This window comes from Lepus europaeus, chromosome 23 (assembly GCF_033115175.1).
Source record: "Lepus europaeus isolate LE1 chromosome 23, mLepTim1.pri, whole genome shotgun sequence".
Taxonomy (NCBI): domain Eukaryota; kingdom Metazoa; phylum Chordata; class Mammalia; order Lagomorpha; family Leporidae; genus Lepus; species Lepus europaeus.
The window spans coordinates 8,781,379-8,797,773 of NC_084849.1; the positions used below are offsets into that span (position 1 = coordinate 8,781,379).

Genomic DNA, 16,395 nt, shown 5'->3' on the forward strand with positions numbered 1-16,395 from the left:
AGACACACAGAGAGAGTTTCCACCTGCAGCTTCACTCCCCAAAGGGTCGTAACGGCCAGGTCTGAGCCAGACTGAAGCCAGGAGCCAGGAGCTTCTTCTGGGTCTTCCACGCAGGTGCAAGAACCCAAACACTTGGGTCATCTTCTACTGCTTTCCCAGGAACATTAGCAGGAAGCTGGATCAGAAGTGGAGCTGCTGGGACAAGAACCGGTGCCCGTATGGGATGCTGGCACGGCAGGCGGCAGCTTTACCCACTATGCCACCCACTATGCCACAGCGCCAGCCCCAAGAGTTAAATTTTAATGAATACTCTAGGGGACTGAGCCAGAGCTGTAACTGCTGGGGTTTCAGCACATCCCACTGACCTTGAACTAGAGTGTGAAGGCAGCTGAGAGAGGTGAAGGGGTCTAGGGGATGGCCCTGGGGGATGGGGGAGGCAGGGGGGAGGCAGCTGCTGGCGAGGGGGGTGCTGAGCACTCACGACTGACAAACTGGAACACGCGACCTGGGAACCACACGCGCACCACGCTCGCGGGCGGGACTGAGCGGGGGCGGGGGGCTGCACGTTCCTCCTTCCCCTCCCCACTCACTGCTTCTGCACCTGCCTCAATGGCAACCTCCATGCCCTCCCACACCCGCCCCAGTCATCTGCCGGTCCTGCTTCTAGCCAGGCGCGGGTTGCCTCTCACTGCAGCTCTCAGCCCGGGCCCTCGCCGTCCCGAGGGAGCCCTCCAGAACACAGGCCCAACCTCATCCCTAATCTTGGCTAAGAAAAAAGAAATGAGGAGAGACTGCGACTTAGGAGAACGCTTCAGGGATGCAAGCGTTCACCTGACTAGCATGTGAACTGGTCCATGAGAGGCTGTGACTCAGAAATCCTGAGCTGCTTCAGGCAATTCGTGGGCAAAAGATAACTGATGGTTGCTAACCCAAGGATTCGCACCAGAGATGACGAACTATGGAATGCCCGGGTACACAGAAAGCTCCTATAAACCAGTGTTAAAGAAGCCAACAACCAACCGAACAGAACCATGGGACATGGACAGCAGCAGAGAGACACGCAGCCCACGGGCACAGGTGCACCCACCCATTCGTGAGAAACCAAGACGGATGTGATGGTGTCGTGCTGCCTTCTGCCAGCTGATCACAGACCCCCTGGAATGGGCGTTAGAAACACAGACGCAATGGGGTTAGGGTGTAAGAAGTCAAGGCTCCACGGCGGTAGTGAGATGGTCCTTGGCTTACCGTGATTCAGCCAACGATCTTTCAACCGTGCAAAAAGGCCATTTGCATTCCGTGGAAAACACTCTTGGGCTTTAGAACTTCGATTCTTCCTGGCTCATGCAGGCCAGGCACAAGGCCCTTGCTCGCTGTGTGGACAGTGGCAGCAGGTGCAGCTCCTTCCTGGCCCGTGATCACAAGTGCACACAGCTGACAACACTACAGCCCCCGCGCTACAGAGCTAGGGTGGCGGGAGGGCAGCTGTTTGCATGCTAACTGCATCTTCAACACACCGGCACTTTCAGCGGGCAGTGGGCTTGTCGCGGTGTGACCCCTTGCTCAGCGCCAGCAGAACATCTGCTGACTCAGCGGTTCTGTTGTTTTCTATGAATTTCTCAAGGAAGTCAGACACACATGGTGGCGCTGTGTGTAATGACAAGACTGGAAACCACCTACGCATTATCCACAAGAAATTCAGTCAGTACAAATGGGAACAGCCACGTAGCAGTTTAAGAGAACAGAGACCCCCACCCAGACGCGGGCTGTGACCAAATGAGAGTGAAGAAGCCAGAGTGCCTTTGGGAAGGAGGCTCCCTGGAGACAGACGGGGGAGACTCACTTTTCAGACGATCTCTGGTCCCAGTCCCAAGCCTTCCCCTGTCTTCCCAGCACACAGCCGCCATCCATTTCCCAGACTCCTCGCTGCAGCAGTGGCCACGTGATTGGCATTTAGCCTCAGGATCCACGCAGGTGCCGCCCTTGACGAGTTTTTCTTCTCTGCTGGGCCTGGGCTGGTGCTGAGCCTCCGAGTGGCTTTGGCAATCAATCGGGCGCTAAAATCAGAGTCACACAGAGAAGGGGGCCTGGGTCCCCGGGCTCGGGGCCGCAGCAGGTGTGAGCAGGGACTCTCGGGATGTTTCTCACAGACGCCCTCCTGCAGTACTCGTGTGGCATCACACACACTCCGCAAAGCAAAGGCGACAAAAGCACACAGGCACCCTCCTGGTCTCCCCAGCGCCGAGGTCAGCTCTGCCTGATATTTCACACCGGGGCCTTGGACATCTTAGGGCTCCAGCCTCAACTTGTGGCCTGGCTGTGGCCCTGGCCCTGTTTCTCGGCGGGAGTGGCTCCTCCTTCCCGGGGCCCCTCCCCTCCTCCTGGAGGATAAACTGACGTTTATCAGGTTGAAATGCACACAGCTGGCAGCATCCACGCCCTTGCCTGGCCAATGCTCTCTCCCTCTCTCCTGCAGCTGCCCGGCCCGCTCCCCAGTGTCTAGCCGAGTTATAGAGAGGCGGGGGGGGGGGGGATCTTTCATCCTCTGGTTCACTCCCCAGATGGCCACAATGGCCAGAGCTGCACTGCTCTGAAGCCAGGAACCCCGAGCCCCCTCCGGGCCTCCCACGTGGATACAGGCACCCAAGCACTTGGGCCATCCTCCACTGCTTTCCCAGGCCATAGCAGAGAGCTGATCGGACGTGGAGCAGCCGGGACTCACGCCCACATGGGAGGCTGGCATTGCGGGCACACAGTAGCGCCAGCCCTGGGAAAGAGCCTTTGCAAACTTTGTGTCCCGCCCTGGTTCCCGCATAGCCAGCCCTCTGGGGGGAGACAGCCACAGTGTGCCCGGAGAGGCCAGCCATCCTGTCCTAAACTCTGGCCTGCGTTCTCTGCACTTCTCGGGGGCAGGCCAGGGTGGCCTCTCTCAGGCCTCTGAGACACTGGCTCCCTCTGGTCTCTCAGGACTCACCGCTCACTTCTCCACCCCCGGGGGCTTAAGAACAGTACGCTGGGCCTGCCTGTGGCATTGTGGGCAAAGTCACCGCCTGCGATGCCAGCTTCCCATTGGGCACCCATTGCCAACCTGGCTGCTCCAGTTCCTACCCAGGTCCCTGCTAATGCACCTGGGAACGCAGCAGAAGACGGCCCAAGTGATTGAGTCCCTGCACCCACGTGGGAGACCTGCAAGAAGCTGCTGGCTTTGCATCAGCCCAGCTCCGGCCCTTCTGGCCACTTGGAGAGTGAACCAGTGGCAGGAAGACCTCCCCCACCCCCGGAACTCTTTCAAATAAATAAATAAATTCTAAAAAAAAAAAAAAGGAGTACCCTGTGCCCGAACCACCTGGTCACCCCTTTCCACCCCGTCATGGGTGCCGAGGCGGAGTCTCTCTAGCCCAGCGCTAGGCGGGAGCCCGGCGCGCCCCAGGGGCCTCAGCAGCCGGGAGGCCGGCGCCTCCCGCCCCCCGCGCTGCACCGGCCGCCGGCGCGCATGGCCGAGGGGGGACGGGCACGCCCCGGCGCTCCGCCCCGCGCCTGCCCATTGGCGGCCGCGGGGGGCGGGGAGGTGCGGGCGCAGTGACCCCCGCGGCCCACAGCCGGAGCCCGCGCCCCGCGTCCCGCCGCCCGAGCAGCATGTTGCGCGCCGCTGCGCTCGCCGCCGCCGGCCTCCGGCCCTTCCTGGGCCGCCGCCTCCTGTCTGCCGCCGCCACCCAGGCCGTGCCGGCCCCCAACCAGCAGCCGGAGGTCTTCTACAATCAGGTGAGACCCCGCTTTGTTCTCGGGCCCCTGGGCGCGATGCGGCCGGCCGGGAAGGCCCTGCAGCCGTGGGCCTCCGTTCACCCACGTGGGGTGCGGGGCTCCGCCGTGGCGGGTGTGCGCGCGCGCCTGCCCCATCTCAGCCCCTGGCGCGACACCCCGCGGGGGCCTGGGTGCGTCTGGCCGCGGTTGGGTTTCCAGCGCGGTGCCTGGTGCCAGTCTGCCCACGGCGCGCCGGCCCCTTCGTGGCCCGTGTGCGCGCGGGGTCTCTGCCTTCTCCGTGGCCATCGCTCTGACCTCCTGCCCTCCTCCACACAGAAGCTGGAAAGGGAGAGGGGCGCTTAGCGAAGGCTTGTCCGTGCGCCACGGAGGTGGCACACGGCGGGTCCCCGGCCTCGGGCGGCTTTCACCGACCCAGGGGGAGCTCTCTCGCCCGAAACCCATGCCCAGTGGCCGCTCTCCTGCTCGGCCAAGACTTTGAAATACTTTTTCGTTTGATCTCCGAGTTTACGTAAAGTGCTGGAGTTCACACGGAGGAAACTGGTTGTGAAAGAGTTCGTTTCGTTTGTGCAACAAGTGCGAGCCGGCTGCTCCTCGCTGGTTTCCGCTCCGTGCCTCGGAGGGTCGCCCCTCGTGGTTAGTAACAGCTCCTGTGCCCTGGGTAGGCCCTGGTGCCTGGCAGGTTCTAGCCGTTTGACCCGTGTTGCCCTGTAATTCAGTCCTGTGGGTAAGTCCTGTCATTATGTCCACGCTACAGACAGAGTCACAGAGAGGTTTAGTGGCTTGTCAAAAGTCTGAAGTCAGTGGCAGAGGTGGGGTTCCCGTCCTGGCTCCCAGCAGCGGGCTGGAGCCAGAACACTGTGTGGCACGTGGAAGCCCTCAGTGGGAATAAAGGGGCCACCCAGCCTCTGGGGTTACGGGGGCTTAAGATGCTGAGAGTCAGCCCCCAGCCCAGCGGTCTCAACGGGCGCCTTCGGGTCTGGCCGGGAACCAGGTGGGGTCCAGGCGCACCTGGGTGATGTTAAGGACTGCTACCAAAGCTGTGCGCAGAGGGAGTCAACAGAACGAAGACGAAACACGTTTTGCATAGCACAAGCCACAGATGCAGCAGCTGGAGCCCAGGCAGGCAGCTGACTTCATGCCTGGAAGACTTGAACGTCGGGAAGTCCCAGCAGCAATGCCATCGCGGGGGCGGGGGGGGGGGGGAGCAGCACCTGAGCCCCGGCCGTGGCTCGGATCCGCATCCTGGGCTGGTTCTTCCCACGTGGAGGTGGGCTCGGCCGGGCAGGGAGTTGGGCTCCCGGTTTAGTGTGGGGGAGCAGTGAGCTCTCCCAGCAGCTGCTCTGCTTTATGACACAGTAGCGCCGGCTCACTGTCAGGAATGCCGGCTGGAAGTCTCTGGATCCCCCACTGGACTCCCTCCAGGAGCACCGTGGAGAGGTGGCTGTGTGAACCTGCAGGCATTTCCTTAGCAGTTGCAAGCACGGCGTGTGTGTGTGTGTGTGTGTGTGTGAGATCGGAGTGCCGGAGCACCTGCACCAACTTGTGTCACAGCAGTGGGATGCCGTGGCTGACCTCCTGTGACTGCTCTGAGTACAATCAGTTCCCTTTAAATTCTCACCAGGGATGGCAGCACCTTGTTGGAACTTGATGCTCCCTGCCTGTTTCCAGTGTTACCTTGTTGCAAACCCAGGGAGTGGGGGAGGGGGAGGGGGAGGGCATCAGACTAGATCCCTGCTTGGATGTGGCCCCGGGGACTTATGGGTTCCTTGAAGTTCAGTGAAGTGTTCTCACAAAGGAGCTGCTAGCCGGGGTGGCTTCCACGGGTGCAGGCTCTCTTCCTGACGGCTTCAGGGGGGTTGGGGCTTTGGGCGATGTTGCTGTGTTTGCCGGGCCTCTTCTTCCCAGTGGAGGGTGAGGAGGCGGACTGGCCGCAGGGTGGGCGAACCTCCAGGCTGGATGAGGGAGATTGCAGGAGGAGCCCCACCGTGTGCTTCTGGCCGAGCCACAGTCCCCAGCCTCGCGGAGCTCCAGGGACACAGCTGTGGCAAGGAAACTGGCGTCCGTCTCCAACCTGGTTTTCTGGGCCGTGGTTTCAGCGCAGCCCCTCTGCCTGGGGCTCAGGCGGTCATCATGTCTACCCTCTCCAGTGGCTCGTGGGTTACAGTAACAAGTGAGCAGGGCGATGAGGCCTTGGGGAGTCAGCGCACACCTGCCCGTGTGCCCAGCACCCTCAGTCCCAAGGAGCAGGCGGACAAGGATGCGACCCACGGACCCACGGGAGCCAGAGTGTGCCGCAGCGGCCACGTCTGTCAGATGGGGTCAGGAGTCCGTCTTTGTAGGGCTGCTGCGGGGCCGAATCCCAGCCGTTCGTAGGCAGCTGTTGGCAGCGCCTGGCTCGTGGCGCGGCGCCTCCGCATGGATGGCAGCCTCAGAACCGGAGAGTGTGACGCTGTTGAGCTCGCCACACTCGCGCGGCGCGGCTCGCTGTTGCGGTTTGTTTTCCCGAAGAGGTCAGCAGGCTGTGGGCAGGTTGAACGGGAGCTTGCGGTGAATTGCACTCGCGCCTCCGTGCTTCGCCTCTTGACCCCACCCTTAGAGAGTGGACAGAGGGACTTGTAAGGCGCTCGGGCTGGCTTTGTGGTGCAGCCGGTTAGGCCACTGCTTGCAGAAATGACATCACACTGGGGCACCCGTTCACGTCCCAGCTGCTCTGCCTCTGACCAGCTCCCTGCTCACGCACCTAGGAAGGCAGCAGAAGACGGCCCGAGTCCTTGGGGCCCTGCACCCATGTGGGAGACCCGGCTGGAGTTCTAGGCTCCAGGCTGGCCTGGCCCAGACTGTTGTGGCCACTTGGGCAGTGAATCAGCAAATGGAAGATCTCTTTCTGTGTTCCCCACACCCCATCACTCTGCCTTTCAGATCTTTTCATTTATTTGAAAGGCAGAAGGTGGGGGGAGGTGTCTTCTATCTGCTGGTTCACTCCCCAAATGGCTGCAATGGCTGAGCCTGGGCCAGGCCAAAGCCAGGAGCCTGGAACATCAGAAAGGGAGCGGCCAGGACTCGAACCAGCACTCGTATGGGATGCCAGTGTCACAGAGGATGGCTTAGCTGCACCACAAGGCTGGCCCCAAAAGATAAATCTTTAGAAAATGTATAAAGACGGGATCGTCCTGTATAGAATTTTCTGATTCCAACAGTTACACATCATCAGAACAAGAAGAACCGAGCAGTACCGAAGTCTCCAAGCTTGAAACTCGTGAGAAACAAGCAAAGGATTTGCACAGACGTCCGTGGCCGCTGGGGCGCTGGCGAAGGCGGCGGTTTAGGGAAAGCTGGGGCACTGGCGATCATTAGTTGCCCGGTGAGCACACGAGACGACGGTGGTCCTCTGACAGCCACCCCCGCCATGAACGACCACTGTCGGCAGTGTATACGGAGCAGGAACTGGATGTTTCTTGTTTTCTGGGTGGTTCTTCGGGATGAGCTGAAACCTGCAGCTTTGGGCTGTCTTTGTTGGGTGAAGCAGGCAAACCGTGGTTAGTGGCTGCCCGGGAGGAGTTCTGAGAGCCTCTGGGAGATGCAGGCCACCCTGGGGACCTGAGGGCTTCGCTGGGCTCCGCCGGTTCCTGCTCCTGCTAACCAGTGTCTTAGCAGGAAATGCCACGGTCAGTACCGCTGCCTGCCCAGAACCCGTGGACACACGCGGGCCTCGGGCCTGGGCTGCAGCGCTGTGTGGCGTCGGGTCGCGGCGAGCGCAGTGGACGGTGTGTGTATTCCTGATCCCGGGATCGCGGTTCCTGGGCCTTGTCCTCTCCACGGCCTTGTGCTGAGGGCTTCAGCCTACGTTTTTGCCTTTCATCCTGCCTGCTGCTCCTGCCGTTGGAGGCTCAGAGGTCAGGTTCAGGTTCACTTGTAAGGTTTGCGTGCCACCAGCCACAGTGGTGCAGACCCTGTTGGTCACGCAAGGAAGTAAATATTTGCAGAACTGAACTGAATACTCGAGATCAGAAAGGAGGGGCCCTGTTTGTATTCCCAGCACCGAGCCCTGATACAAGCTTGGCACAGAGCGGCTGCTCAGTAAATATTTATGGGAGGCCGGCATGGATGCTGTTTATGAAACAGTGGCTGAGTGGGAACCCAGAACTTGATGGAGAATGTGGGGACGCGCAGGGTGCGGTTCAGTTGTCCAGGGGAAGGCGGCCGGGTGCCAGCCCATGAAGCACAGTGCGGGGACAAATGGAAGCCACGCCCAGTCGGCCAACAGTCCCATCGTGAAACCACAGGCCCCAGGGAGCAGGGGAGAGGGGAGAGGGGAGGCCAGCTGGCAGAAAGTGGCTGGCAAGTCTGGGGAGATGGCTGGGCCTGGCCCTGACCCAGAGTAACCTCAGGGTTCTGGGGGTGCGTGAAGTGTGCGTGTGTGGCTTTCCCTGCTTGCCTTGAACTTTTTCTCCTTGGGATCTTGCCACACAGAAGACGCCATCTGCTTCCCACTGCCCCTTCAACCACAACTTGCGCTCACTCCCTTTTCGGGCAAATAGGATCATCGGGGGACACGGGTTTCCTAGGTGACAGCAAAGCTGGAAAGGGAATTTTCTCGAACGTGTGCTGCTTCCTTAAGTCAGAGCTGCTGAACGTAATGTAACTTTATTGGAGACCTCCACAGCTTTGGACTGCCCACTGTCACTGTCCTGGGGGGGCGTGGCTGTGGTGGCCTCTGCCCCCAGGGCCCTGTTGACCCTGCCCCGGTCTCCGCTCCTCCAGCTGCCAGCTCCTGGTGTCCCTCTGCAAGTTGTAACCTGGAGGGCCAGGGAAGCAAGGCACCCAAGGCCTTGAGGATCGCATTCCCCGACTCAGCAATTCTGACTCCTGCCCAGTGATCTGCCCCAAGGCTGACCCCCCCACACACGAGGAAGAGGGGGGTTGGCACAGCCGCGCCAGGGACAGCGAAGGCTTGTGCTGAGAACACGGTGCCAGGAAACGGTTACATGAGCCGCAGCCGGCAAAGCGGCCCCGGCCGAGTCCTGTGCAGGATGCATCAGAAGAGCCGGTGCTACCCGTGCTGAGAGTGGACACCCGGCTGGTCTCACAGGCCCCGGCACGCGGTCGGCGGAATCGAGACCCCTGCGCCTCCCCTCACGGCCACCCAGGCCCATTCCGTTCCTCGTGTCCCCGGGTGCTTCCTGCTGTCACCCCCGATCCCGCCCCCACGGCACTGCAGCCCAGCCCGCTCCTTGCTGGCATCCTTCCCCGCCAGGACCTCAGTGCCGGGGAGCTCAGCACCGGGCCAGGCCGTGGCAGACGGGTCAAGTGGATGGGGCGCACGGGACGATGAATCCAGCTGTTACACAACCAAGAGGGAAGCACTTTAAAAAATGTGTTTTGATGGAAAAGCTTCGTGCGTTTGGCCAACAGTGCAGGCTCAGAGTGTCAGCTCCCAGCATCCCTCTCTGCTCCCAGACACCATGAGCAGGAAATGCGGGCTGGGCCGCACTCCCCGCAGGTGGCCGTGTTAAGCTTGTTATGTAAGTCGGGCTTTGGGTTTCTGGCTTTGGGTTTCGGCTGGGCTGGGAGGCTGGAAGCATTGGCCTGGGCTTTGCCCGGTGTTTATTTAGAGGAACTCCTCCCTGGGAGCCAAAGTTCGGGGCGGCTCCGCGGGGAGAGTTCCCGCCCCAGCCTCGCTGCCACCCAGGGCGCGCCATGGAGTCCGCCTTGAGGAGAAGGCAAACAGACGGTCTAAACCGGGAGAAGGTTCCAGGTTCCCGCTGGATAAACCCCGGTTTATCTTATCAGTTGGCAAGGGAGGATGATTGTTGAAAACGCACCAGCGTAAGAGTGACTCAGCAGAGTCAGGGCTCCCAAGGCAAGTGTGCCGGGGAGGGGTGCAGCCGGCGGGAGTTCCCTGCGTGCCCCCCCCCCACTTCCTGATCTTTACAAAATAGCAGAGCTCTGGGGACAAGGACGTCTAGTGTGCTGTGTGCAGGGAACAGCACAGAGAGCGATGGCCTTTGCTCCCGTCTGCAGAGTGCATGAGCCGCAGGACCCAGGCCGCCCTGGGCTGCAGGACCCAGGCTCTGGCCGAAGGCTGGAGCTGTTGTCCCTGTCCTATGCTGTGTCAGAAGGATTTGCCCAGGATCCAAACCCAGATCTGTCTGACCTTGAAGTTGGTGCTGTTTTACAATAGCCATACTAACAGGCAGGGCAGCAGGTGAACCACAAGATGGGGACTTGGGATTGAAACTTTTCGCTTCCTTGAAGGCAGACCTGGCATGTGACCAGAGGCCAAGGTTGGAAGAAATGGACGAAGAGCAGAAGCTTAGAGTCCCAAAGATCTGGGTTCAGATCCTGACTTTTGCCCTTGCTGCTGGCTGACCTTGGCCGTGCCTCTGTGCCCTCTGCGAAGTGGAGAGAGTGGGAACGGCCCAAGTGGTGCCGGGGCTAGGGAGCTAGGGAGATTGAGCACGAGTGACGTGGAGGTGGCCGGGAGGCGTGGAGGAGCAGAGGTTGGAGGGGACTGTGCAAGACTGACTGAGCTCACCCCGCCTGCTGCAGCCCCCCCCCCAGTACTGCTGCTGCACCCACAGCTGTACCGTAGGGGAGGGGGACCACACTCAGCCTGTGGTTGCAGGCTGCTTGCCAAGCCAGCCTTCCCACCCCCGTGTTAGCTGTGACCTCCCGGGCCCAGGCTTCTCAGCCCTCCATGGCGGGGGCGGGGAGGGGAGCGGAGTCAGACTGAGCTGGGTGTGGGGTCTGCCTTGGCCTAGGGCCCCAGCACTGGCAGCCGCGCCCATGCTCCCAGGTGGAAACTCTGCACGCCCCCCACCCCCCACCCCCGGGTGTCATTTCTGTAGAGATGAATAATTGACCGACTAATGTGAAACCACACGACCGTGGGTGGAAAAAATTTCATTCGCGTTTGCCCCATTCTCCTGCCAGGTGCCGAGGGCCTTTAACTGAGGGTGCACGGCTGGGGTTTCTGCCTGGGGAGGTGACCGCCGCTAGGTCCTTGCCTGACTGGCTCCTTGCTGGGCCTCCTGGCGTCAGCTGTCACTGTCACACTTGCCCACGCCGGGCTCGGTGCAAACACGTAGCACGCGGGGCTGCTCAGACTGGAGGCACCTGCTCCCCGGGGCCTCCTGACCTTCCCTCCCCAGCCCTCACTGAGCCGCGTCCTCAGGACCTGCTTTCCCCTGTCTGAGGTTCTCTCTGCCGTCCAAGGTCACCGGCTCTGTTCGGTTGCTTCCTGCCTCTCTGCGCCCACTAGGACCATAGCCCCAGGGGAGCACGGCCTCTGTTGCTTTAGTCTCCCATGTGTCTCAGCCCTAGAGCAGTGCCAGGCCCATCGTGGGTGCTCACCGCAGAGCTGACAACAGCCCAGTTCAGGGCTCATGACAGCCTGGATGCTAGTGTGGTACACCGAAGATGGCTGGATGCTGGTGTGGGACACCGAAGATGGCTGGATGCTGGTGTGGGACACCGAAGATGGCTGGATGCTGGTGTGGGACACCGAAGATGGCTGCAAGTTCCTTTCTAGTCCCAAAGGGCAGGGGGCGCCCTCTCCCCTACCTGGGCATCTGGGTTGGGCCCGTGGCTTACTTGGACCATTAGAATTTGGTGGCATGCAGCTCAGTTGACAATAGCTAAGACGTGGAATCAACCCAAATGTCTGTCAGCTGAAGACTGGATAAGGAAATTATGGGATATGTACACCATGGAATGCTACACAGTGGTAAAAAATAAAATAAAATCCTGTCATTTGCAACAAAATGGATGCAACTGGGAAACATTATACTTAGTGAAATAAGCCAGTCCCCGAAGGAGGACTATCATATGTTCTCCCTGACCCGTGGTGGCTGATGGAGCACCTAAAAGGTAACCTATAGGCTGGGATTGACACCTTGGGCTGTGAAGACTTTGTAATCTACAGGAGTGGGATCGACACCGTGAGCTGTGATGACCTTGAACAGCCCCTGTCTCGACTGTTGAGGAAGTTTTTCTTTCATACTGTTTGCTGAACTCTTTACTTAGTGTAGAGTTAATCATGTGTGTATAAAGTTAGTTGAGAATAAATCTTAGTAAAAAACAAGAAGAGGGAAAGGAGTGGGAAGAGGGAGGGTGGAAGGGTGGGAAGGGTCACTGTGTTCCTCTAGTTGGATCTATGAAGTGCATGGAGTTTGTGTACCTTAAATAAAAGGTTTCTAGGGGAAAAAAAATTTCGTGGCAGAAACTGTGCCTCTCCAGCTAGATCTTAGCAGTGTCTCAGCCTCCCCCTGGGCTCCTGGGATGGACACTCTGGGGAAGCCAGCTGCCTTGTGAGACCTCGGACTGGCCCAAGCCCCGCGCAGGCTGGAAGCCCCTGCAGCCACGTGCTGCCAGACAGGCCGTCATGCATGTGTAGCTGCGTCAAGTTCAGATGCCTCCGCCCCGGCTGCCCTTGCACTGCAGCTCAGCGCGGGAGCCCAGGCAATGGACACATCCGTGCGGACACTAAGTCACTTCAAACCACGGAATTTGGGGGGGTGATTTGTCACGCGGCAATAGGTGACTGGAGTAGATGGGAACGTTCTCTTCAAAGACTGGGGCACTCCAAGGTCAGATGACTTGGCCCGGGTCCCTGGCAGGTGGGCGGCTGCAGCCTCGATGCCGCCACGGCTTGTGTTTTAACCTCCGGGCCGTGCCGCTCTGGCCGATTCAGGTTTCTGCACGTTTAAGCTATACGTGCTGCCAGTGGGCAGGACTGGCTCGAGGGCGGTCCAAGAACTTTCTCCCTTCTCGTTGTAGATCTTCATAAACAATGAGTGGCACGATGCGGCCAGCAGGAAGACCTTCCCCACGGTCAACCCGTCCACCGGCGAGGTCATCTGTCAGGTGGCTGAAGGGGACAAGGTGAGAGCTGGTGACTTCCTGCGGGTGGGCGCGTCTCGTTTCTTCCCTGGTCCTGTATGACCTACTGTAACTAAAACGCCACATTGAAGCCGTAGAGTGAAGAAAGACACAGTGCTTGGCTGTGTGTCTGGGATCCCAGTGTGGACTCCGAGGCTTGGAGTAAAACCAAGGCGCGGCCAGGCCAGTCTGTGCTTGGCAGACCCGGAGGCCGGAGGCCGAGACGCGAGATGCACAGCCATATGCGGACCTTATGGGCCAGAGCCTGGGCCTGTTGAGAGCTGGCCCTGGTGACAGTTTGGATTATACATACTGGGGAGAACTAAGAAAAGTAACAGTGTTTTAAATTTTACAAATTAGAGTCTTAGTAAAATGTTTTTTTTTTTTAAATTTTTTTAAGATTGATTTATTTGAAAGGCAGAGTTACAGAGAGGCAGAGGCAGAGAGAGGTCCTTCCCCAGATGGCCTCAACAGCTAGAGCTGTGCCAGTCTGAACCCAGGAGCCGGAAGCTTCTTCCGGATTTCCCATGCGGGTGCAGGGACCCAAGCACTTGGGCCATCTTCCACTGCTTTCCCGGGCCATAGCAGAGAGCTGGATCAGAAGAGGAGCAGCCAGGACTCGAACCGGTGCCCATATGGGATGCACCTCAGGCGGCAGCTTTACCTGCTATGCCACAGCTCTGGCCCCAAATGTTTTGTTTTTTAATAGCAAAGGTGTTTAAAACTAATGCAGGCGTGCGCTGTGCCCTCTGCTTTGGGGCTGTGCTTTGCCTGGTAGGTGAGGTTCGCCGCCTCTGCTGACAGCAAACCTCACAGGGGAGCCTGGTGGCGTCCTGGCCTGGCTGCCACACAGCGGAGTGCCGAGGCCCGAGGTTTGTCTTGTTCTTGGTGCCGGGGGCGGGGAAGTCTGCAGCGCAGCGCCAGCACCTGCCCAGCTTTGGGGCAAAGCCTCGTGCTGCTCCCACTCCAGCAGGCGGCCTCCCGCGCAGGAGACGGACACACGTGGCCGCCTCACACTATAGCAAGGAGCTCCTCTTCCCCGCCCAGTCGCCACCTAACATACGCCCCTGCCAGCATCGCTGCTGGATGTCTGGTCTCAACTGGGCTCTCCGAGGGGGCGGAGCCTAGCGGTGGCGCGCGTGGCAGTCCCACGGCTTCCCGGGGAGAGTGAAGCCGGTGCAGCCTGCATTTGTTGGACAACGCCCGTTGACCTGAAGGGAGAGGTTCCCTTTGCTTTCTTGGGAATCAAAAGTGGCCAAAAGCCAAGCGTTGGGCCCCAGTGCTTCCTGGAGGATTTTTAAGCGAAGATTCGCAAGTAGAAGCCATCAGGATTCTCAGTGCCTGTGACCCCTGGAAGGAGAGGGTGTGCGGCTCATGTCTGGGGCGCCGGGCGCCTGTCTTTCTGGCAGGGCCACGCGGCGCTGGAGTGGGGGCGGCTGGGAGGCGGTTTCCGCTGCAGAGGCCTAAGCATGGGTGGGTCTTTTGCAGGAAGACGTGGACAGGGCAGTAAAGGCCGCCAGGGCCGCCTTCCAGCTGGGCTCACCGTGGCGCCGCATGGACGCGTCCGAGAGGGGCCGGCTGCTCTACCGCCTGGCGGATCTGATCGAGCGCGACCGGACCTACCTGGCGGTGAGTGCGCAGCCCGCTCACACGCCGCAGGACCCGGAGGGCAGCCAGGGCCGCCTGGCAGACCCAGAACTGACCAGAAGGCAGAGGGCAGAGCCCTGCGGGGCGTGAGCAAGCCCAGGAGCTTCTCTGATGCAGGAGACCACGAGGAGCGAGGGCAGCTGTGCTGGGGTCGTCACACCCCCAGGTCCTCCACCCCGACAGTCAGAGGCAGAGGAAGCGGGAGGCCTCCACGTGCCTCCCCAGTCCATCCTGCCAAGGGGCCCTTTCAGGAGGCCAGCTGTGCCGGGGCACTCTAATCCTTAAACGGCATGCTGAACCCTCAGGATAAAGTCCTCAGTGCTGTCTACAGGATCCATCCTGGTCTGGCTCCACACCCAAGTCACGCTGGACTGCGTCCCCTACACAGCACAGTCACCAGTCTTCCTCAAGCTCTTGGAGCCCCAGGGCCTTTGCACATGTGGTTTGGGTGCTCTTCATCACCGTTTGCACCGTCCCTGTTGGCCTGGTTGCCTGCTACATGTCCTGCAGGTTTTAGTCCAAGGGCCTCATGGCAGGTGCTTGGCTCTCGGATTGGCTCAGCCAGCCCTGGGCATCTGGCTGATGGGCCGTTGTCATTCGCCGCCCGTTTGCTCTGCGGCTCCCTGCTCGTCTCTGTGTTCTTACCACCCGCAGGCGGCAGAGACAGGAGCAGAGAACATGTGTGTGAGACGACCGAGTAGGGAGCTGACGCCTCGCCCCTCCCTGTCCTCCCTCCCTCTCCCTGCCCCGGGAGGGGCTGTGGCAGTGGCACACAGGGGACCGGCAGCCCTCGCAGCTCGCTGGCTGCGTTCCCTCCAGCACCGCCACGTCTCTGCTGACCTTGTTCTCTGTCTCAGGCCCTGGAGACCCTGGACAACGGCAAGCCCTACGTGATCTCCTACCTGGTGGACTTGGACATGGTCCTCAAGTGCCTGCGGTAAGGGCTCCGGTTTCCGTCGTCTTGGTCCTGGCCCTGCCAGAGGGCAGGGAGTGACAGTGGGAGGCGGAGAGGGAACCACGGAATCACAGGTTCGTGGGCGTTAGAGCAGCCTGCTGCGTTAGATTCCATTTCACAGGGAAAAGCCCCGAGTCAGTGTGACCTGGACATAAATGTCTTCCTCCGGCCGGCACCGTGGCTCAACAGGCTAATCCTCCGCCTTGCGGCGCCGGAACACCGGGTTCTAGTCCCGGTCGGGGCACCGATCCTGTCCCGGTTGCCCCTCTTCCAGGCCAGCTCTCTGCTGTGGCCAGGGAGTGCAGTGGAGGATGGCCCAAGTGTTTGGGCTCTGCACCCCATGGGAGACCAGGATAAGCACCTGGCTCCTGCCATCGGAATAGTGCGGTGCGCCAGCCGCAGCGCGCTACCGCGGCGGCCATTAGAGGGTGAACCAACGGCAAAGGAAGACCTTTGTCTCTCTCTCTCTCTCATTGTCCACTCTGCCTGTCAAAAATAAAAAAAAATAAAAATAAAAATGTCTTCCTCCGCTGGTCACTTGCGGTGATTGGCGGTTTTAGAGCCTGCCCATTTGCTCTGGGTTATCTCGTGTGCTGGCTCACGCCACGTCATCACAGGATGGTCCCTTTACCTCTGTGAGGCCGTGGGGTCCCACTTCTCCTTTCTGCTTTTAGCCGTCTGTGTCTTGGCTCAGCTAAGGCCCGTCAGTTTGGGTGACGTCTTCGAAGAGCCACACCTGCTCTTGTTGACGCTCGCCGCTGTTCACCTGGCCCTGCCCTGTTCGCACTAGTCCCCTCCTTTTGCTGGCCTTGGGTTTAATCCCGAGCACCTTTGGGATGGGGCGTAAGGAGCTTTGTGAGCACCCTCAGGGTTGCCGGGAAGAGAAACGCTCTCTGTGGCTCCTGCGCCTTCAGGGTGGGCCTTGGTGCCGGCTCCTAGCTGTCCACGCCACCAGACCAAGCCGCAGCCTCGGTCCTGAAGCCAGAGTTCCTGGGGAGGGACCCTGATTGGCTGGCCTTGAGTCTGGCCGGCAGTGGGCAAGGTGGACAGTCCACTGTGCAAATAACGGCTGCACCCATGTGACCTGGGGACGGGGTGGGGGGTGGAAGCGGTGCCAGGAAAGTAGCAGCTGGACACCAAACAGCAGTGACCCT

General features: G+C 60.2%; 1 protein-coding gene across 1 annotated transcript in view; it reads left to right on the top strand.

Moving 5' to 3' along the window:
- Positions 1 to 3,592: 3,592 nt before the first annotated feature.
- The window catches only part of ALDH2 (aldehyde dehydrogenase 2 family member), a 29,879-nt gene continuing 17,076 nt past the window's right edge, over positions 3,593 to 16,395 (top strand). The window contains exons 1-4 of the mRNA XM_062182548.1: positions 3,593 to 3,759; positions 12,538 to 12,642; positions 14,128 to 14,268; positions 15,144 to 15,223. Of these exons, the coding sequence (XP_062038532.1) occupies positions 3,634 to 3,759; positions 12,538 to 12,642; positions 14,128 to 14,268; positions 15,144 to 15,223 (452 nt within the window). The 5' untranslated portion in view covers positions 3,593 to 3,633. The remainder of the gene's footprint in view (positions 3,760 to 12,537; positions 12,643 to 14,127; positions 14,269 to 15,143; positions 15,224 to 16,395) is intronic.